This window comes from Solanum verrucosum, unplaced genomic scaffold (genome assembly GCF_900185275.1).
Source record: "Solanum verrucosum unplaced genomic scaffold, falcon-dt-bn FXZP01000196.1, whole genome shotgun sequence".
Taxonomy (NCBI): domain Eukaryota; kingdom Viridiplantae; phylum Streptophyta; class Magnoliopsida; order Solanales; family Solanaceae; genus Solanum; species Solanum verrucosum.
This window is the reverse complement of record NW_026020420.1, coordinates 477,845-501,050: the sequence shown is the minus strand read 5'-3', so window position 1 is coordinate 501,050 and position 23,206 is coordinate 477,845. Positions and strand designations below refer to the sequence as shown.

Here is a 23,206-nt window from a genome sequence, read left to right as displayed (position 1 = left end):
ATCATACGACGAATAAAAGTAAAACACATTACAAGTATTTCAACTTCGAGCATGTGGTATGCAATCGTCTTTGCTAAAAAAAAGGCTTCATCTCTAATGTGGGACAGTTCGACACAAATTTAGAATAGTCAAACCCAAAACCTTTAACTGAATGCAGGGTGAAAATAAAAATATATGATGAAGGTCTCTAGTTTAAGCCCTAGTACCTAAGTACGGAGTCACATTTGTCAGAAAACTTCAAGTCAAAATCAAACAAACAAATTAAAATGGAGGAAATATTTCTTTAAGGTCTTGGTCTTCGTTTAACGATATATATTTTTAAACAAATCATTAAATAGTCTTGGTCTTTGTTTATTTATTAATTAAGTTATCTTACCATAGTGAGGATTATAATATTTCCTCAATAACGTGAGAGAACATGGCCTATAGACTATAGTGTTCTTGATCATTTGCAATTATTTATTGTTTATGGTCTTTGTTTAAACTCTAATAATGCTTTTCCACGTCTTTTCACATCTTTAATAATGATCATTTGTAATTATTTATATTCTATGGTCTTTGTTTAAACTCTAATAATGCTTTTCCACGTCTTTTCACATCTTTAATAATGATCATTTGTAATTATTTATATTCTATGGTCTTTGTTTAAACTTTAATAATGCTTTTCCACATCTTTCTTTAATATATATACGAATTTTGTTCTCTTTTTCTACATAATCCCATTTAATGACTATTAAATTTTGAACTACAGTTAAATTTTGACTACTAAACATTTGCTTAAATACATGGAGGGTATAATTTGTCTGTTCTTTTGTCTTATAAATTGAAAAGCAATCATATTTTTTAGTTAAATATTATTAAAGGTATCTCTTACACCATTAATTCTGTATTCAGAAAATAACAGTTGCAAAAATTTAGGGGAGTTCTATTATAAGCCTCAACCCCCACCCCCCCCCCCCCACCCCAATATGATCCATCACGTCGTAGATTTCAACGTTCACTACCTCCTAATATATATATATATATATTTAATTGAATACACAAACAAAAAAAGAATAGTCATAATTAAATACTTTTGCTAATTTTAGGAAGAGAGATAATTTTACATAAATTTTTCTGCTAGTTTTAAGGAGAAATAGTTGGAAGTTAGAAGAAAGAAAGAGTACTAAATATTTTTTAGGGCAAATTACAGAAATCACATACTTTTAAGGCAAAATTACAATCTATCCCTTAAAAGTTTATAATTACATAAATCCCTCAAACGGATACAATAATATAAGCGTTGATACATTAATCTGATGCGCGAGATACATTAATCGTTAAGTAAGATACATTACATTTTATACATGATACACTAATCTGATGAGCGAGATACACTAATCTGATGCGTGAAAATAAGGGATTTTGGAGATTTGTAAAACTTATAGGGGATAATGGTAATAAGTAAACTAAAATGTGAGATTTCTGTAATTAATCCTATTTTTTATCCTTTAAAGAAAAATAATTTGAACAGAGAGATAGGTGTGAATAGAAATTTCACACTTATTTTTGTGCAAGAATACATGTATGACTGTTAAATGCTAATTATTTTTAGCCTTTTATTTGCTAAATATTTATTTGGTTAAAACATGTCAATTTAATAAGAGATGTATATAGGGAAAATTATGTGAAATGACAAATATCTAGAGTACATCATGTAATATAACTATAATTTTTATTATTTTTAATCCGTAGATACAATTTCGGGAAATTTTGCTATTCAATTTCCTAATTGTATATATCAAGAATTTGTATAATTTGGTCCCTAATTGAATAAATCCAGAATTTGTATAATTGAGATTCTGATTGTAGAAATCCAAAATTTGCATATGCTTAACCTAGCTATTTGTATACGATTTGTGAAAAATTCACAATAAATTACCATTTATGTATATTGGCAAGCTAAATGTACACACGGAGTTTTGAAAAATTGATATATTGTCGGTCATGGTGATGATATCTTTAGAAGAAGAGAGTAGATTTGTCGTTGTTAGAATGAAATTGTATGGTGAAATTCTTGTTTGGGGAGAGATAATTGAGTGATAAATATGGAAGGGGAGGGGAGGGGAGAATTAAGACTTAAGAGAGAGCAGTTGATTTGGGATGAAAGAGTAGATTAAGCAGATAATTAGTCCATCCTAGTTTTAAGGGACGTGGATATCTAATTGTAACTTCAATAATATTTGATATTAAAATATTAAAAGTGATAATATATGTAATTATTTGAGTAAAGGTAATGTATAATTGTATATATATAGTAGTAATGTATGTCTAATAAGATAGTTTCTCTCGTATATATGTGTCAATTCCTCGACAAACTTTGCACTAAGCATTGGGTTGCTTCGGCTTCTCCTCATTTTAACTGTCGGTCCATTTACCTTTTCAACATCTAGCCCAATTGAATTATCATGAGCCCATGAAGAACTACTTCCATTATCAATAAACAAAACTATTTTAAAAGAGGGGAATTTTTGCTTATAGTTATTCAAAAATAACTTAATTATGCTCTATAACTATAGTTTGCTAATTACGATTCATTGATACATGTTAGAGGGAGGAGAGAAACGAGCAAGATTGGGAGAGGGAGGAGAGAGGCCAGCGAGAGAGGGTAGAGAGTGGAGAGAGGCGAATTGTATATGCATATCTGTCAAATTGTATATGTATATCTATCAAACAATTGTATAAATGTAACTGATATACATATATATTTGTATATCTAGCGAGTGAGATTGGGATAGGAAGGAGAGGGACGAGCGAGATTGGGAGAGGGAGGAGAGAAGCGAGCGAGAGAGTGCGGAGAATGGAGAGAGACGAACCGTATATGTATATATTTCAGATAATTATATATATGTAATTGGTATACATATGTATTTATATATCTGGCGAGCGAGATTGGGAGAGGGAGGAGAAATAACAAAGAGTAGAGAGAGGCTAATTGTATTTGTATATTTGTCATGTAATTGTAAATGTATAACTTGTATAAAAGAGGAGAGAGGCAAGAGATAGGAGAGAGATGATGTAATTACAGTTAAAATTAAGTTGTGAGCCGTAATTAATTCAAACTATAGCTATGTTAGCTAATAAACTAGTATATGTTTGCTTATTCGTGTAATTTTTCCTTTAAAAATCCAAGTAATGATTAATGTATAACTTACATAAATCTCATAGTGTAAGAAGAGTAAATTACATCTTATCCCTACTCTTTTTCTAATTACAATAATCTCTTAATTTTTACGCAATCATGATACATAACTCACTATCCAGATACTTGAGTTATCTGTGTAATTATATTAACTTGAGATAAGGATGAAAACATATATGTGCAATTCCAATAGTTTCATAGAGCATTGAGAGTTTCTTTGTCTCACACCTTGTTTATAAGAGACTTTTGGGAAGAACGTCAAAGTTAATTCAGCGGAAAAAACATACTAACATTTTTTATTGCATTATATCGGTTTTGTAACTATTAACTTTTGTCTCAAACTAATAAATTAGAAGTGCAGAAAATCAGGCTACACGGAATGATTGCGCATTGTTACAGCTCCTCAATTGAAAGTTCTGTGTTTAAACACCAAAAGTATATTGGGTATTTCAAAATTACCTTTACAATCCAAAAAAAAAAAGAAGCAATTTGAAAGTGTAAAGAGAACCAAAAAGGAGGGGAAAAAAAGAACATGAGCAAACGTAAAGTTGAGTGACTTTCTACGTGAACAACTCAAAGTTGAGTGACTTTCTAAGAGAACTATTCAAAGTTGAGTGATCATCTGAGATATTAACTCTTTATATAGATGAGTGAAGTATCTTAAAGGTTTTGGAAGAGCAGATAATTAAAGTAATGGAACTTGAGCATTGAAAAAGGGTTGTTACAGTGATCGAGGGAGGTTGAGCAGCAACTAGGAGAATTAAATTAGGGCTGAGATTATCAGCAAATTTAATTTTTAATAAATTAATATTTAACTAATACTATAGGGTCAAAACGTTAAATCAACTTTGGGGTTAAACTCTTCCGACTTATAGTAATACTAGATATGAAAAAGCCCGTTAATGGGCCCAACATTATTGTCTTAAGTTGTATTTATACGTAATTAATCATATTATTAAACAATAAATTAATTTTCAATATTTTCACGTAAATAAATTAAAGAGTAATAATGGGCATTACACTTTGAAGTACTTTTTTTATTTTATAAAATTAAAAAATAACTTATAACTTATATAAGTTATCTCGACTAATATTAAAAGAATACGTAATCTAATATTCATTTTAAAATTATGTTAGACATTAACATTAAATTAAATGACAAATATATGTTAGACATAAAATATGTCATCTTCTTTAATTTTATGTATTTGACCCATATAAAAAAGGGTAAACCTCAAGCATGTTCTAATTTGGTGGATGTAGATATAATTAACTGAGATGACATATTTATGTGGTTAACATAACCATTTAATAAGCATTTGTAATCACGCGCACATGGTTTTTTTTTTTTTTTCAAAATTTGAACAATAAATGTGTGAAAGTGTTTAGATGTTCCGATGGAACAAGCCATAGTTTGAGTATCGAAATGAAATTTAGTAACAAGTTTAATGGACTATTAATATATAAAGGCAAGTCATAAAATTATTTTATTAAATAATATTAAAATTCTATATCTAAATCGCACAACTACAGTTCCATTCAATTATTTTTGTTTATAACAAAATAACAAAAATTCAGGTAAAATTACATTTATTTTGTCTATCTTAAAGATAAAAATATTTTTTATGTAATAATATTTTTACTTTTTTAGTATGATAAAAATTTGTTTTAAATTTCTTGATCATGGTAAGATGATTCATACTTAAAAGTATTTGTGTCATCTATGTCTCTAATGAAAGAGATTACATGTAGTTTCAAAGCATAAGTTATGTTTGTTAGTTTTCTGTCTAGTTTCAAGAGGACCTTTCAGGATGAGTTGGGCACTCGGGTTGACCTTAGCACAGCTTTCCACCCGCAGACAGATAGCCAGTCGGAGCGTACTATTTTTAGGTTCTTGAGGATATGTTGCGGGCCTGTGTTATGGATTTTGGAGGTCAGTGGGACCAGTTCTTACCTTTGGCGGAGTTTGCGTACAACAACAGCTACCGCTCTAGTATTCAGATGGCCTCATTCGAGGCATTATATAGTAGGCGTTATCGCTCTCTAGTTGGTTGGTTTGAGTCTATAGAGCCTAGGTCGCGTGGTACAGATTTGCTTCAGGAGCCCCTGAATCAGGTGAGGGTGATTCAGGATAGGCTCAGGACGGCTCAGAGTAGGCACCAGAGTTATGCGGATCGGAGGCGCCGACCTTTGAAATTCTCTGTTGGTGATCGGGTATTCCTCCGTGTGTCGCCCATGAAGGGCGTGATGAGGTTTGGGAGGCGGGGCAAGCTTAGCCCCAGGTACATTGGGCCTTTTGAGATACTCCGGACAGTTGGGGAGGTTACTTATGAGTTAGCCCTACCTCCAGCATTTTCAGCCATCCATCCTGTTTTCCATGTCTCGATGTTGCGGCGATATGTTCGTGATGAGTCTCATGTGCTTCAGTATGATGCAGTTGAGTTGGATGATCGTTTGACATTTGTAGAGGAACCAGTTGACATTCTAGCCAGAGATGTGAGGAAATTGCGCTCGAGAGCCATTCATGTTGTTAAGGTCCGTTGGAGGCATCGTCCAATCGAGGAGGCTACCTGGGAGACCGAGCAGGAGATGCAAGAGTAGTTTCCTAGCTTGTTTGAGTCTTCAGGTACTTCTTGACCTTTACTTTCGCCGACGAAAGTCCTTTTTAGTAGTGGATATTGTAATGACCCTCCAGGTCATTTCTGTGTCTTGCCTTCTGTGTGTCGTTTAGAGCATTCCTGTAGCGACCCTAAGTCATTTATGACTTGCTGGGACTGACAGTTCGGTCACCTGGTCGTTCGTTTGGTCTTGGTGCGAGTTTTTGTGTTTTGGAGCTTATGAACCTTGAACGATTATTTTCGATCAAAAGTTCAAGAAGATGACATCGGAATCCAATTCTAACGATTCCATCAGCTCCGAAAGGGTCATTTTAGGCTAATAGCATGGTCGACATGACTCCCAAGGTTTTCAGTGAGTCGGTGCAATTAGGCGTTTTAACTTTAAGTTTAAGCCTAAGTTTGACTTTGGTCAACATTCTGAGTAAACGCGCTCGGATGAGAATTCTGTCAGTGCGGTTAGCTCCGGAATGTCGAGTTTGGTCTAGATTGACCCTTCTTTTGTGTCCCAAGGTTCTCGATAGCTTTCCGAGCCCTTTTGTGGGTTTTGACTTAAAATGGCTTTTGGAAGTGGGACCTACTTTTTATCGAGATGACCTCTGATGGAAATTTTGACTACACCGTTGAGTCTGGAATATCGAATTTGGTGTGGTTGCATATCTCGTTTGCGTGCACGGGATTTCGAACGAGATCGGAGCTCCCTGTTGGAGTTTTAAGTTTTGGAAATTATTGCAGAAAATCTACAATAAATGCAGAGAAAACAGCAACATATTTCCAAACTTCAAACCCTCATAACTCTCTCATCTCTCATCCAATTTAGGCGATTCGAAGTGCGGGAGCTTCGTATTTTTGGTGACATCGTTGTAGGGTGTTCGAAAGTTGTTGAGTGCGCATAGTTCGAGGTAATTTCGCGATAAAATCTGACTGCAGTACCATTTTCGAGCCTTTATTTTTGGTATTATTGTTTTGGTCATATCTCACTCAGTTTAGCTCGGTTTTGGGTGATTCGAAGTCCCACATGTTCAGAATTGTCGTGGCTTCATCGTAGAGTGTTCAAATAGTGTTGGGCACCTTTCGATTTTCGTTTATTTCAAGTTTAGACTGCTGCTGTAGGGTTTCTTTTAATTGATTAAAGTGTGGTTTCTTGCTTGTTGGTTTTTGCTATGTTTTTGAGCCTCGAATTGTGTTCCATTTCGGAACATAAGTTTGGGGTGCTGTTTAGGGTCTCTTGACGGAGTCAAATTCGGACAGTTCGATGCGGGTCCCACGATTCCCGTTTTGACTCCAAAATTGACCCGTCTCCGTTTGTTGTGATTTTGGTGTCTAAACGACCGTACTAACGTTGTGACCTTATATTTGATAGAGTGATAGCGTTCAAAGGTCGTTCGGGAAGGAAAAGCTCCGGTAACGTGATTTGGAGAGCGCGCGATCGGCCTTAAGGTAGGCTACGGCTTCCTTTCTTTTAGATTGAGCTTAATTGTGTAAAAACATGTCGATTGGAGTGAATTGGGGGTGGGTACCAGTTTACTACCTTACTTTGGTTAGATACCTCATGTTAGGATCGATTGGCCACATTTCGGGTATAGTATCATGTTAACCGGTTTAGTAGAGTTGCATGCTTATGTGCTAAATGCTATTGTATGCTTGTATGCTATGTATTGTATGCCTTGTTCATCCTTAACCGTAAGCATGATGTCTTTAGTCTAGGTTAGGCTAGCATTGCCTTAGACTTATGACCGTGTGGGCTGGATAGCCTTGACTTGTTGCCGACGTCGTTCGGATGACTTAGCTCCTTGTAGACTGGAATAGCAGCTTGAGTCTGATAGTTTGGGCCTTAGATTAGGCGTTATCGCTACTTGCTGCACTTCTGTATCTTCTCCTTCTCATTATGCGTTCCGACGCATTCTCAAAGGTTTGGTGCATCACTCGAGGCGTGGGATTGAGATAATATAGGCTTGGAGCCTTTTCTGTGATGTCTTAGAGTGGACGACGTTCCACGGTGGTTGTTGTTGGATTGAATCATATTGGAGATACCATCATCCCCGGGGTCGTTCTTTCTAGCTGGGCTGGGAACGTATCGCTGGCCGGGTAGACTCGGTGATATCGACGATCTCCCCCGGGCCTCTCTTTCTAGATGGGCTGGGAGTGTGTTGCTGGCTGGGTGTCCCCGGGTCGCTATTTCTAGCTGGGTTGGGAGTTGACTGAATAGTAGGACGACTCGCGATATCTACCTCACTCACGGGTCCCTCTTTCTAGCTGGGCTGGGAATGGACTGTTTGGTTGGGTGCCCCCTAGAGTCACTCTTTCTAGCTGGGCTGGGAGTGTACTGCTGGTTGGGTGGAGTCTGATGGATTATCTTAGTTACTTTGGGCTAGGAGCTCGATTTTCTTCTTTCTCAGTAGACTTAGCTTTTCTGTGTACCTGTCGAGCTTATGGGGGTTCGTTCAGGTTTTATTTGAGCTTGTGCACGAGTGTACCTACTGGGCATATGGGGGTCAGTTAGGTTTAGTTTAGTGTACTTAGTTTGTTTCTAGTATGCTCGTGTGCTTTCTTTTCTTATCCATTTTGACCTCTCTGTGTCTAGATTCTATCTTTTCTTATTGTTTTTACCCTTTTTGCTCAGTCGGCCTATGATGCATACTGAGTACCTGTTGTGTTGGTACTCATGCTACGCTCTGCATCTATTTCGTGATGCAGGTCCCAGTACCAGTTACCAGCGGTGATTAGTTCCAGCCTTCTTTTGCAACTGTGATTCGGAGACGAGGGCGAGCACTTGGCGTTTTGGGGTTTGTTCTGTCTCCTTCTTTTGTTTTAGCTAGTCTTGTTGCATTTGAGACACGCTTTGTTGTGGTCCACTTTTGGGACTTGTACAGTTTATTAGATAGCTCTGTACTAGTGACTTCCAGGTTCTGGGAGGGATTTCTGTATATATTTATTTTGGGTTGCTTCTGCCTTGTTATTCTTGTTTAGATTATTGTTTTCGCTAGTTTCTGCCCTTTCACTCATTGCTTGATGTTTTAGGTTGCGGGTTGGCTTACCTACTGGTAGGGTATAGTAGGTGTCATCATGACTCGAGAAATCGGGTCGTGACAATTGAATAATAAATGGGGTGAATGAAATTGATAATTGTTAAGCATTTAAAATTTATAATAGATAGTAAAATTGTAATGGTATAAAGAGAATGGGCCACATTGTTACACATGTTTAAATGCTATTGGTGAGGGAATAAGACAAGGCTAAGTACATAGTACAATTTGTATTGCTCCTTGTACAACTCTTCATTGCCATAGTCGTCCTTCCATGGCTCTTCTATATAATAGAAATATGATATGATTATATTTTACCATCTATAAGAAATTCAAAATATTAGTCCAAAATCCAAATAAAAAGTGTTGCAAAATGATTTGATTAATTATAAAGTCCATTCAATTAAAAAGTGTAATTTTACCTTGCAATTATCCGTAAACGTAGGATGTAACAACACCGTCTCCTTGCGAATTCTTAAATAACTTGTACATTGTCACTGCACTTAACTTAAACTTATTGTTTTTGGGAAGCAACGGCATAATGGAATTCAACTAATTCCAAATCATGAGTACACTTCAATATGAGCTATAATATAATATTGAAATGAACCAAAAGTCTATAACATAATGTTTATGATATACAAATTTTCTTACTTAGTAAGGTAGGAAACTCGCAAAAATGTCTAGAGATGTGTTACAGACTGCTACTTGGGCATCCTCATTCATTTTTTCTGGCATGCAGCAGCAGCAACAATTTCCCTTAAGTTTTTCTGAATCTCACGTTTTTCTGATACCTCATTCATTTTAAGGATCTCACGTTTTTCAACGATTCCAAGCTTTGGACATTCTCCTACAATCAAGGTCTGAAATAATGGCACGTCACCTGAAACGCTCTCCAAATTTGGTAGTGCCCACAAACATAACTTTTGCAAATTTTTCAACAGAGGTTGCGCTTTCTCATCTTCAAACAGAATCCTGAACTTCTTGCAGAATTTGATTTGAAGAATTTGTAAGTGGTCCAGGTAATAAGATGGAGAACAATTTGCGAGTTCCGGACAATGTTCCAGATACAGACATCTGAGAGATGCTAATGCATGGCTTTGTAGGTTACTGCCACTACTACATATGTTTTTCAAACAAACAGCATGAGATACCCTTAAAATCTCCAACCTATGCTCAACTTCAATACTAATCTCCTTTGAACTTCCTTGATTGTTATCGTCCCCACTAAGTATGCTTTCCATTTCACTGCATCCCTCTATCCAGTAGAATTTTGTCATTCTTATGCTTTCAGCACCCAAACTAGATAAGCTTTTGATGAATTGGTTATCAATCAAGAATAGAAATTCAGCTTGAGATGCTAAACGCTCAAGACCACGGGGGTAATCACTGAACCCACGGATCTCCAGAGATCGCTCTAGCTTCCTGCACTGGCACTTTCTCCCCTCCTCGCACTGACAAAGTTTTATGGTTCGGAAGAAAGTATCTCTATGAAAGAGTTCATTTTGGTAGAAATACTTACCTCCAATATCAGTCTTTTCCTCAATGGGATGAACTGTGAAATGGAAACTTTTGCCAATAGTTGGATTGTTCTTCAAGAGTTGAAGAACTTGAAAGTTATCCACAAATATGCCAACCATGTGACTGCTGGGAACTTTGTCAAGTGGCCAGCTGGAGATCCTCCAGGGACGGTGAAGAAGCTCCTCTGGGTGGCATATTCTGTTTCCATCTTTCATCTTTGGTAGCTCAAGGTGATTCAAACAATTCAACTTTGAGATACTATAAGGAAGTTTCTCAATTGGCGCCTTCAAGACTTCAGATATCTCCAGATCCTTGAACTCCTTTATGTTTGGGCAATCTCTGAGGATAAGGCAACGAAGATTGTGAAATCCCTCAAAGGAGGGCAAGTCTACAATGTGAGATCCAGAAAGATCTAAAACTTCAAGTGTTGTGACTCCTTCCAGATTCAGAAGGTGCAGACAACCTCTAAGAAAAAGATGCTTAAGCTTTTTGAGGTTTGATAAGGATGGCAAATGTTTAACCCCAGTCTCAGCAATATTAAGAAGGTGAAGATTCACCATATTCTTCAAGAAATCAACTTCTCCTAGGCACTTGAGACCAGCAAGATTTAGCTCCTCCAGGTTTGTTAGGGATTCAAGTGATGGAAATCTTTCCAATTTAGTGCATTTCTGTAGAAAAAGGCGACGGAGGTTATTCAAATGTGACAGGGATGGAAGATACTCAATGCTTGTCTCAGAGAGGTTCAGATTTTGAAGGCAATGCATGTTTTCAAATGAGTTCTCCGCCAATTTAGTTAGAGCCTTACAACCTGAAAGATCAAGCACCAGCAAATCTTTTAATGAACTTAAGTCTCCCAAGTTCACCAAGGAGCAGCAGCATGAAAGAAACAGCTCTCTAAGATTACTAAGATTGGAGATGGATGGCACACTAATGAGTTTTGTAGCTGAAAGGTCAAGAAATTGAAGGGCATCGGGGTTTTTAAGGTGTGGAAATTCTTTGAACTTGGAGCACCCCCTCAAAGAAAGACGACGTATGTTGCAGATATCTGAAGGAAGCTTCTCGATTTGAGTTTGTGAAACATTTATTTCTTCGAGAGCACCAAGTTGTTCTAGGGATTGATCATGAAATTCAACAAAATTTATGGCACCTGACAAGTCAAGAATTTTCAGCTTTTTTAGTGAACCAATCATGCGTAACCTACTTAGTGATTTACAATCACGTAACAAGAGATAAGTGAGGTTTTCCAATTCATTGATCACAGGTAACAATTTTATTTTGGTGTTTGAAAGATTAAGCATTTGGAGCTCCCTTTTTAGGTCAACACCACTTTTATTTTGGGGTGCAAAACTCTTATCAAGGAACTTTTCTAGAGATGTAGAACCAGAAAGATCGAGAACCTGAAGTTTTGTCATGCTTTTTAAACTTCCTATTTGCTTTAGGCTGGAGCAGTCTCTCAGAATGAGCCATACTAGTTCAGTGAGATGATAAAGGGATGAGGGCAGTGAGGCAACTTCAAGAGATGACAAATTAAGACTTTGAATATGAGGCATACGTTCAAAAAGATTGTCGGGAATTGTTAATGAAGGGCTAGGACCAGATATTTCAAGAACAGATAGTTTCTGGAATGAAATGTTGTCAGCTTCAGTTGATCTTAGTTTCAAGAAATTCTCAATGCCCCCTAAAAAAGTACAACCTCTAAGCACAAGAAGCCTAAGATTCTGCATCTCCAAGGATAATATTGGCTCGGGTTTGGATGTTGGGTTGAAAATTGCTAGAGCTTCTATTTCCCCCATGGATTGAAAGAGATCAACTGAGACTTCCCCATTGAGAAAGTTCCTATCAATCAACAATGTTGATGGTTTTTTCTCTTTTTCAAACTTACCAAATGTTCTCATGATCCCATCTGCTTGTGCGATTCGCCCAAGATCACCTTTAAAAACATTCCCCAGACCTAGACGGACAGTCTCTTCCATTCTACAACAATCATAAGCAGTACTCAAAAACAACTTTTTCCCACTTTTCCTAACATATCCTGCATGTAGCTTTTCAATGAAGCCATGATGAGCAAGAGCCATAAGAACATGGTGTCCCTTCTCGTAAGCATTCTCAAAACAATCGAAAGGACCAAGAAAGCCTTCCAGTATCCAGTAAGTGATCAACTCACTGTAATGTGCCCTTCCACTCTGGAAAGGGAATTTGTTTTTTGGGCAATAGAAGTCAATTAAGATGCTTTCCAGCAGCAACTTAGACTGTAACCCTGTATCATTAATATGTCTAAAGTAAGTACTTTAATTTGTGATTAAAACCTATCAGTTGATAGTCTGAATTAAAAGTATACATATATATCACATACCTAGAGTTTTATAGATTGTGTTTCCAATATGTTTACACCATGAAGAAAGTGACTCATGATTGTCATTGATTTGGTCATGTTCCACTTTGATGACTCCCTTAAGAAGTTGGTTTTCGACTTTGTCATGTGCAGTGGTTACAAGAATTTCTCGTACATGATTAGCCTTTAATTCTTTTATGCGATGAGATACCATATTCATGCTCAGCTCATCCATTTTACCTGCTCCGTCTACAAATATCAAGACAACCTTCTTGCTTTCGAGTATTTTTATCATCTCATCCTCTAATAGCTTTTTCGTCCTCGTCTCTTTTTCCTCCTTTGTAATATCCTTCTTGTTATTTTCAAGCTCCCACTCATCAGGAGGAGATAAAGAAGACAAGTTACAAGCTAGTCTTTCATCAATATCACCATTTGGAAAGGACAGCTCCCACAATATTGTGAAATCAAACATTTCTTCTACAATAGCACGACCACTTGACTTTTTTGCAATCCATGTTAACTTCTCAATTTCGTCATCTTTCCCAGTGAGGATGATCCTTTCCTTACCTTCAGCTTTTAACTCAGTATATAACTGCTCCAAATTTGACGCATTTTTAGTACGGAACGATGCTGATGCCATGACTCTGCAGCAATAAACTTCAAGGTTCACAAAAAATGAAAGGTCACAGCCTGATAGTAACTATGTGATAGTTATTTTTCACTATTGTATTACTTATTTATGTATAGTATAACTAGCTAGTATGCAGATCAAAACACTGGAGATTTCAAAATGAAGAACTTGACTCGTAATTTTATATTTTGCAAAAAAGACCCATCATTTTAAATTTATCAAAAAAAAGACTCATGATCGGCGGTGAAGAGATTGTTTATACCATATGTGTGAAAGAATTATATTAAAGAATGACTAGTTACTACTATTTATATATTGACTAGTGGATCTTTGAAAGTTTGTAATCGCAAATAGAGGCGAATCTAGGATTTTTCGAACATGGGTGCACCAAATAGAATGTATTGAAGTGAGAATTGATCCTTCATCCTCAAGGTCAAAAGCTCAACATTTAACCATGTGGACCATTTAGACTTCTTGTAGTACGGGTGCAAGAATATAATATTATACAAAATCTTAAAAAATATACATATAAAATATCTAGTTTTACGAAAAGACCACGGGTGCGGATGCCCTTTTTTTTGGCTCTAGATTCGCCACTGATCGCAAACATTTATTTATAAAAGAAACATTGGGTATGTTATTTATCAATGTGTCGCCTTAGGATATTTCGATATCTTATTTATTACTACTATTTTGCTCATTTGAGAAATTTTGATAGTTTTAATTCACAACTTATGTTGGTTTTATGTATATGAGAAAAAAATACAAACTTAAGAAATGCAAATTGGAGTTACAAACAAAACTTCAACTTCAACTTCAAATCAATTTAATTTTCGAATCATGTCCAAACAAGACCCTAATTGTGGCGAATCTACTCTTACTTAAATAGGTTCTAGTGTTTTCTCTTTGATTCTATTTTTTAAATATCTTTCCTTACTGATATTAAATAAATGGTTGTAAGAGGCAAAAAAAAAAAAAAAAAAAGATTCATAGATTCAGACTTTCCTCGAGTGAGTGTCAAAGTAAATGAAGTTTTACTAATAGTCCAAAAATGGATTTGTTGTAGCTAAGAGATAATGCTCTATCCATGGATTTGACTATTTGAACTTTCACCTCATTTAATTAACCCAATTTTATAATCCCCTTCCCGATTTCCTCTTTTCCTACCCCAATTTTTTTTATAAATATACCGTTTGTTTCTTCAGAAATTAAACATCTCATTGTCATGAGATACATAAAAGCTATACTAGACAAAACATAATATCATAATATATATTAATACAAAGAGCAAAATAAGAGAACCTGAAAATGCAGTAGTAGCAGCAAACAACTCAAGATTTGATTTGATTTGAATGGTAAGGCAGTAATTCAGCTACTAGTTGTTGTACTTATATATAAGATCTCTTCAGTTGAATGGTAGATTACTTTTCTCCTCCAAGTCAACTTTTTTTTTTTTTTCTATAAACAAAAGAAATGTAGTGAGAGGAGAAACACAAATGAAAAATTAAGCTCCAAAAAGCATTTGCCACCTAAATAAGGGGCCCTTTAAAGCATGTTTGAATTTGTTTAAAAGTTGGTTAAATCTATTTTTAAAGAAGTGTTTGATAATGTTAAAAATAACTTAAAATAAGTTTAAAATGACTTAAAAGTAATTTAAGTTTGACTTTTTATTTTCTTTTACTTAAAAGTTACTTTTTTAAGTTAATTCAAACGGACTTTTAATTGAATAATATTTTTATCGTTAATAGTTTAGTTCAAAAATATCCCTTCTCATATAATATATTAATTCGAAAAAAATATTTTTAATTTGAGCATTTTGGACTAAACTATTAGTTGTAGGAAATATTTTGAACAAAACATTTAAGATATTTTTATTACTAAAAAAAACCCACATGGCTCCACGTGAAGGCTCACATAACTCATTAGGCAAAGACAGATTAAACAAAGACCCAAGACCTACTTTCCCAAAGTTGTTAAGACTTTGAATTTCGTGTTTAAAAACGTATATAATGATGACAATGAATTGCACATTTTACAACTTAGATAGTTTAAGTCTCTCTTACAAAAAACGAGTTAATATCTCATATGATTACTCAATTAATACTTCTTTTCGTTGAAAGTCACTCAACTTTCATTTATAATCTCAAAGTCACTAAATTGTGGATTTTTCTCACAAAAAGCTAGTGAACTAATAGTTCTTTTCATAGAAAGTCACTCAACTTTCTTTTATAATCTCAAAATCACTCAACTATGAATAGTTTACCTACAAAGTCACACAACTATGAATATTTTACCTACAAAGTCACTCGACTATTGATATTTCATCTAAAGTCATCCAACCAATTTCAATATTTTTTTCATTAAATTTTGTTGAAATACAATTTTTGTTTGTATGGCATGTCTTGCATGAATGAGTTGGCTTGTCTTGCACGACTTGCCATAAAATTAAATAGTACCGACAAAATGAGTTCATATTTTGGCAATTCGTTCAATTTATTTATATTTTAATTGATCGGGTGAGTGATTTTTTATATGGGTAAAATATTGGTTGATACCAATATTCAACCCATAAAAATATGGATAAAATATGGGTAAACTATGGGAAATTATGAGTAAAATATGAATTAGCCAAATGGGTTAAGCTTCCAACATGTATTCACTCAAAATTCATGATATCACTAAAAATATTATAATTTCTCTTCATTTTTATGTTCTTCTATAAAACTAATTATTCTTCTCTAAATTGAAAGGGTGAAGTCTTTGGCCCTCCAAAATATATATATATATATATATATTAAATGTACATTTCTTTTGTTAATTATAATTATAATTTTATTTGTTTAATTTTATGTTGGATAACAAATAATAGTGTAAAATAACCAAATCATGTATTCGTATGGATATTGCTTAAAGTGCATTAAGCATATTTTACTCCTAAAATGCAAATATTTTCAACATTTTTCATCCAAAAAAAAGACTAAAATATTTTCTCCAAGTTAAATTCTTAAGTAAAGTATCATTTACTCATGAAAATATGAGTAAATATAGGTAAACTTGTATTTCACTTAACCAATTTGTTACCCATTTCATTTTTCTTTGTATCAAATATGGGCGGATTGAATTATTACTCATTTTATATTGATCCATTTTTGATCTGTTCAAATTTGACCCAACCCATCCATTTGTCACCAATAAATGCAACATTGAGTATGACTGCACAAATAATGGCTATTATTGATGAGGAAAAATTTATATATGGCAAACGAATTTAATGAAATAACGTTCTATAGGTATAGTTTATATAATTATATTTCATGGGTATAGTTTAGTTTGCTATGAAGTATTACTTTTGTATATAATGTTTTTTTTTAGTTTATAATTTATACAATGATTTTTTTTAATAAATGGATACCTGAGCGCTAAATACGGTAACCGAAAATTTACATAATCCCATGATTCAATTTAATCGTCCAAAATATATTTTTCCAAAAGGAAACACCATTACAACTGCTTTTCTCAAACAACTAAAGCATAAAATTAGTCAATATTCTTGTATATTCAACACCAGGTAAGGGTTTCTTTAAAAAAAAAACTTTATGTTTTGAATGGGAAGAAAGTATACAATTGATTAGTATAGTATATAATTGAAATTTTGGAAAACGAACTATTTTTTTGTTCATTCTAATGGTTCGGAATTATTTTTTATACGAGATTGGAGAAATTGTATATTAACAAATCTATTCTAATTTTTGGTTCGAAAAATTAAATGACATGATTTGTATATATGAACTGTATATGATTCGACAACAAGGGTGTGCTTTATTTTGATAAAAAAAAAATCTAATTTTATTGTATATATAAGTTATATGATTTTTATTTACTTTAATTGATAATATTGTATAAATGTAAGTAAATGTATAAAATTCTTACCATGTATATATGAATCGTATAAGATTCGATAAAAAAAAGTGTGCTTTAATTTGATATTTTTTTGTCTGTAATCTGTATATATAATTGTGTAATCTGTAATATTGTATATATGTATGTAGTTGTATAATTTTCTATATGTCTGTTATTTGTATATTAGTATGTATACATGCGTGTAAATTGTTTTTTTCTTTTTGTTTTTTTATTAATGATTATACCGTTTCTAATCTCTACAACAAATGTCTTCTTTGGCTATGCATTCTGGAAAATGGCACGATACAAATTGTTACGTCGATTATACTATAGAGGGGATAGTCTTTAAAGAACAAGCATCGTTTCTTGAATTTTATATCGTTTCTTTAAAGAACAAGCATCATCGATTATACTATAGGTCGATTATGAACAATTTCAACATGCAATGACGTACCTCTCGTAATCCTCTTAGATGGAATCAAATAATCTATTTTGATTTTGAAAAATTGATAATCTAAAAAGTAATGAGGGAATTTTGAGAAAAAACTTATTCAAAAACTAACGAGCATAATACATATGCAATTGAAAAATGAGGAAAAAAAGATTTTCACCCACGATTTAGGCGGTTACCTGCAAAAAGTAAAAACACGATTAGAGGGAGAAAGTGAAATTCAGTGAAAGAGTGATTTTAGGAGAAAAAACTGGAATGTTGGAGAAAAATCTGGAATGTGGAGTTGAGATAAATTTGATTTTGTATAAAATCATTCACAATGGCCAATTAAGTCTTTGTTGGTTCGGTATACAAAAAGGTGATGGGTCCCATTATTAATGGCAAAACAGCTAAAAGCCTAAAACTATATTTACTGACAATAAATATATAAACTATACCCTCATTGACTAATAACCTAGTAATGTTTGCCAACTCGTGTAATTTTTACTTATTGATATAATTGATTCTGCATTCATCTTTGCAAAATCTATCCTCTTTTTTGTCTCTTGTTCCCCTTTTTTAAATATACTCTTTAACCGACAAAAAATACAAACGTGTAAAGGAAGCATTGGTGAATTATTTTGCATGTAAGTTTTCATGAATTATTAGCTAACTGATTAATAGTTATTCGTTGTAGTACGAACAGAGTTTTATATTAATAGTCGGAAAAAAAATTCACATTTAAGATGTCATGTGCACTTCTTCTGAAGCTTGCTAGTTCTTCTTATCGACTCGTGCTCTATCATAGGTGTCACATCTACATATCTATATAATTCACATTTTTGTATATATTGAAGGTTTATATATACAAAAACAGTGCAATTCAACTAGTTCTCTATACATTCATGTCATATACACTTTATATTTTGTATACTTAATTGTTATTCTTACTGTTATACACCGGTAATAAATTTTCCTATAGAATAAGAATTGTAGGCATTCTCTTATATATAAGAGGCTAAGAAGCACACAGCTTCTGGACTGACTGACATGTCTCTGTTTGAGTTGTGTGCTTTCAAGCCAAACGTAGAGCATGTTGAAAAGATTGGAATTTGAAGGAGAAAACAAATTTATCTACAAAGGAAATAGGCTTTACTAACAACTTTTTCCTATTCAAATTACACAAATCATTATGAGTCGATTTCAAGTGTTTTTTGCAGTGTTGAGAATACACCATCATGACACACAAAAAGCGAAAGATAAAATAGCACAAGAGTCAAAAGAAAACCAATCCCAGTCTCATTTCCCAAATGCTTGACAGGCGAGGCACTACGAGCTGAAGTGAAGGCAAAATGGATGTTCGAAGAAAAGCATTCTACGTCACTCTGAGGAGGCAAGAGCAGACTGCAACACATCTTCAAGATACTTCTCAGCAGCAGCATACTGCCTTTTCTTGTCCTCAATTGCCAATGCCGCCAAGGCTTTGTCCTGCAGATGGAAGTCTTAAAAAGTCAACAGCATAATTTGAGAGACAAGAATAATGGAACGTATTTCACGTTTAGAAATACTTACAGGAGGTAAGTCTTGGTAGCTTCTCAGAGTATCAAGAATTGGTTTTGTTTTCTTCTCCAACTCTTTCTTATGCTCTGCCATCTCGACCAATACACCGTGACTTATCTCTGGGGTGTAACCAACACGATTAAGTACAGCCTGCATCCAAAGACCTTTTAACATCCACTTCACGGTTTCAGGTATACGAAAATACAAAATTCTGATAAGCTGCAAGTAATACATTCAGATCACAAAGTTTCTAGCATGTTGAGGCAAAAGGATCCAATCTTTTCAGATTAAAATAGCTTCTATGACATTTGGGCCTGCTAAGCAATTTATCGGGTCCTAGAGGTGCTGCCTTCTGACTCATCCAGTCATCGTACATGTGCATGCTTTAACCAATCAGCCAGAGGTGACCTTACTATAAGCCCTTACCAGTCATCGCACATCTGGTCCTAGAGGTGCTGCCTTGTGCCTTCTGACTCAATGTTTGCGACAACTTACAATGATTAAACCACTATTTAGCTCACCTTTGTCCACTAGTAGGGAGAAAAGGACGATTAGATATTTACAGATAGCAGAGCCCTCTGGAGGCCTTCATCAATCCTCGTGTCCAGCCAACTCATGACTGTTTACCTTGCACAAGATCATCCATTTAGCATTAAATGTGATGAGAGACACTGCCACGCGACTTTTTCATCTTTACAAAATTAGTACTAACAAATCTCCCATCACTTTTGGCACAGAGGAAGAGAAATAAAATAAAACACTCACTCAAAAAGTTGCAGACTATCATCTTGAGGATATTGAATCTTCTCTATACTATAAAGACTTTTGCAACAAGCTTTCTTCTTCACAAAAGTAAATGCAACTCAAAGATATGAAATTCATACACATATACATGAACACGAGCACGTATATACATACATATTCTATGGAAACTAGCTGAATGTTAAAAAAGGGCATGTCATGAAAATTAATAAACTTGAAGCCCACATTTGTAGGATATTCTACATAGAAAGATGTCTCATAACCGCCCATACGATAATTAAATATTGTAACAGCATCTTGACTTTTAACTGGGAGAAGAAAATGAAATCCATAAATTTGCAGCAAATTATTTAAGACAAAAGTAAAGTTACCTTATAATAACCATATTCCTGCAAATACTGCCTCTCTTTTGACTCCATAATTGCTAAGTTTGTTTTCCAGTTCTCCATTTGTGCTTCACATGGAGCAATATCATCTTCAAGCTGTGAGAGTGTTCTGCCGAAATACAGAAAATAGTTAAGAGATGAAAGATGGCATTGATTAACTGAAAGACCCAGGATTTCTTTTTGGTAAAAGAAGTATTCATTTCTTGAAACAAAATACGGCAGCAAGAAAGTGCCAGGAAGTCAAACTAAACGATATAAGAACATTGACTCCCAGTTGTGCTATCTATTACCCCATTCCACAGCATTATTTCATGAATGAGTGCGATGAGATGTAACAAAAGAATTACCTTTTCAAATAAGTCAATCTTGCTATTGCCTTTCGAGTGTACTCAAGAAGAACTTTTGATTCCTGCTGCACTTTAGCTCTCTTCTCTTCTACTGCTGTTTTCCGTAAAGAAAGATCTGCCACTGCAACAAGAAAACTACAATGTTTCTCCTAGTAAGACAACAAAACTAAAGGGGGTGAGAACTAAAAAAAAGGTTAATTAGTGAAAAAAGGTGACCTACCTACTTAATTCAGTATCTCTAACATCCAACAAATTTGCAACCTTGGCAAGAACATGTGCAGATGAAACCACATTAGATGGTAAACTCTCTTGGGCCAATCCCACACTCTCCAGTATCTCTCTTATCCTAGCAGCTGCAATCAAAATCATATAATCAGCTCAATGAGACAACAATCTCAATTTTGAACCAAATGCCGGCTCGAGTAGTTTAAACAGAAAAAGTATGACCTTGGGACCTGTACTCAGCTGCTTTTTGACGGTAATCATTGGCAACAATTGCAGAGGCTTGAGATTTGGCTTGTGAAAGAGTGGCAATCTTGTGTAATTCAGCGATGCTTCGAGGAGTGTACTCAAAATCAGGGACATCTTTACCCACAGCGTCAAATTGTGAAGTAAGCCAAGCTTTCACTTCCGCAATTCGATTTGCATCAAAACCACTAGTTTTTGATGATTCTGCTGTTACTGAAGTAATTGCAGAACGATCAGGTCCCCCCACTATATCACTCATCTCTTTCTTTCTTTTCTTGTTCCTCCCTTTTGAATTTTCAGACCCTTCAGCCAAAATCAGTAGACAAACACTTACCTGATATACATTGCAAGATAACAGTAAGGAATAACAAAGTGGACTACATAAATAGCTCCGAAATAATTATATCATTTTAGATGAAATGACTGTAAGTTATTAGAGATATTAACTACTCTATCAAAAAAATAAGAGAGTCACCTATCAAGATCTCTAACCAGTGGCAGATGCTATGCATAGATAGGTGGTGATGATGAACCCACCACCTTCAATTCAACATCGATTCAACACATACAGGACCATTTCTTCATTAGTATGTGCTATCTTTATGTGGTTATCTTTGTTGATTTTAGTACTCGATGTCACAAAGGAGTAGTTACTATACACATAGAAACACTTGAATGACCATTTCTCCATTTGTGCATCTCATCTTTGTTTGTGTACATATGTTTACGTTCACACTCAACGTCACAAACAAGTAGCAAGTACAGTAATACTCCTCACCGACTAACTTAAAATCCTCAATATGTCTCCGTCTCTAACATCATGCCAAGACCAACTCAAGGGCCAGTCTTGACAGGCTGATAAGGATTTAAGCAACAACAACAGCAAAAAGATACCCAGTGTAATCCCATAAGTGGGTCTGGGGAGGGTAAGATTTATGCAAACCTTATTTCTACATCTGCGGGATAGAGAGGTTGTTTCCGATAGACCCTCGGCTTAAAAGAAATGTAAATGATGCAGGAAAGTAAGAAAGAAAAAGAGACGGTAACATAGCAAAGGTACAAAACAAGTGTAACAACAACTATTGATACACATTGCGAAAAGAGGACTATGTGATACCTAAATCATACTACTAGAAGTACGACAACCCTCGACTACCTACTAACCTTCTACCCTAATCCTCAACCTCCAAACCTTCCTATCTAAGGTCATGTCCTCAGTCAGCTAAAACAGTGTCATGTCCTGTCTAATTGCCTCCCCTCAATTCTTCTACGGCCTACCTCTACCTCTCCTAACTCCTACTACAACCAACCTCTCACACCTCCTCACTAGCGCATCCTCATACCTCCTCATTGATGAAGATTTAAGCAAACCAAACTTAATTGTTTGTTAGCAATCAAAATCACTGTCCCATAAACTCAAAGAGTTTGGTAAAAGATTGTAAATTTATAACTTTCCATCCCAAGAACTAACAACTCAACATACAATACAAATATTTCATCTTGGGTGCCTCATTTCTCTCCTTTTCTAACAAAACTATTCAAAATTGAATTTTTAACGAATATTAGCAAAAACCCATCACAAATTTGGGGGATTATCATCACATAGTTGACATATACCAGTATGAAAACAATCACAAAGAACAATGTCATTTTGAACTTCCTTTACAAATTACAACCCAGTTTACCATCATAAAACTACAATTCAAAAAGGGATTTTTGGGTTTTTTCTTCATGAGAGACAGCAGAAACCAAAATCTAGAGAGAGAAACAATTGGACTTACAATTGAAATGCAACCCGAGAGAGATCGACAAGATTTTGGGTCCGAATTTGAAATCCTTTCTTGTTTTGGGGTAAATAATACTCCTATTACTCTATTTTTTATTTTACGTATAAATAAATTAAAAAAAAGTATAAAATTGGCTAAAGTTATATATGCCTTTAATAAATAAATGTTATACTATCCCATCAATATACTTTTAGCAAGTTGATAATTAGTGTTTATTATAAATATTTATTTTTATTTAATAGTATAAATTAGGATGAATA

At 34.6% G+C, this 23,206-nt stretch overlaps 2 protein-coding genes across 2 annotated transcripts; both read right to left on the bottom strand.

Moving 5' to 3' along the window:
* Positions 1 to 9,544: 9,544 nt before the first annotated feature.
* Positions 9,545 to 13,315, bottom strand: LOC125806901 (putative disease resistance protein At4g19050). The gene is made up of 2 exons (XM_049486657.1): positions 12,697 to 13,315; positions 9,545 to 12,600 (listed from the first exon to the last, which is right to left on the bottom strand). Exons 1-2 carry the CDS (start codon positions 13,313 to 13,315, stop codon positions 9,545 to 9,547), a joined length of 3,675 nt encoding a protein of 1,224 aa, XP_049342614.1.
* A 5,472-nt stretch (positions 13,316 to 18,787) lies between these two features.
* On the bottom strand, positions 18,788 to 22,976 carry LOC125806798 (AUGMIN subunit 1). The gene is made up of 7 exons (XM_049486550.1): positions 22,941 to 22,976; positions 21,139 to 21,493; positions 20,912 to 21,044; positions 20,692 to 20,826; positions 20,330 to 20,453; positions 19,209 to 19,346; positions 18,788 to 19,124 (listed from the first exon to the last, which is right to left on the bottom strand). Exons 2-7 carry the CDS (start codon positions 21,416 to 21,418, stop codon positions 19,017 to 19,019), a joined length of 918 nt encoding a protein of 305 aa, XP_049342507.1. The 5' UTR covers positions 21,419 to 21,493; positions 22,941 to 22,976; the 3' UTR covers positions 18,788 to 19,016.
* Positions 22,977 to 23,206: the final 230 nt, after the last annotated feature.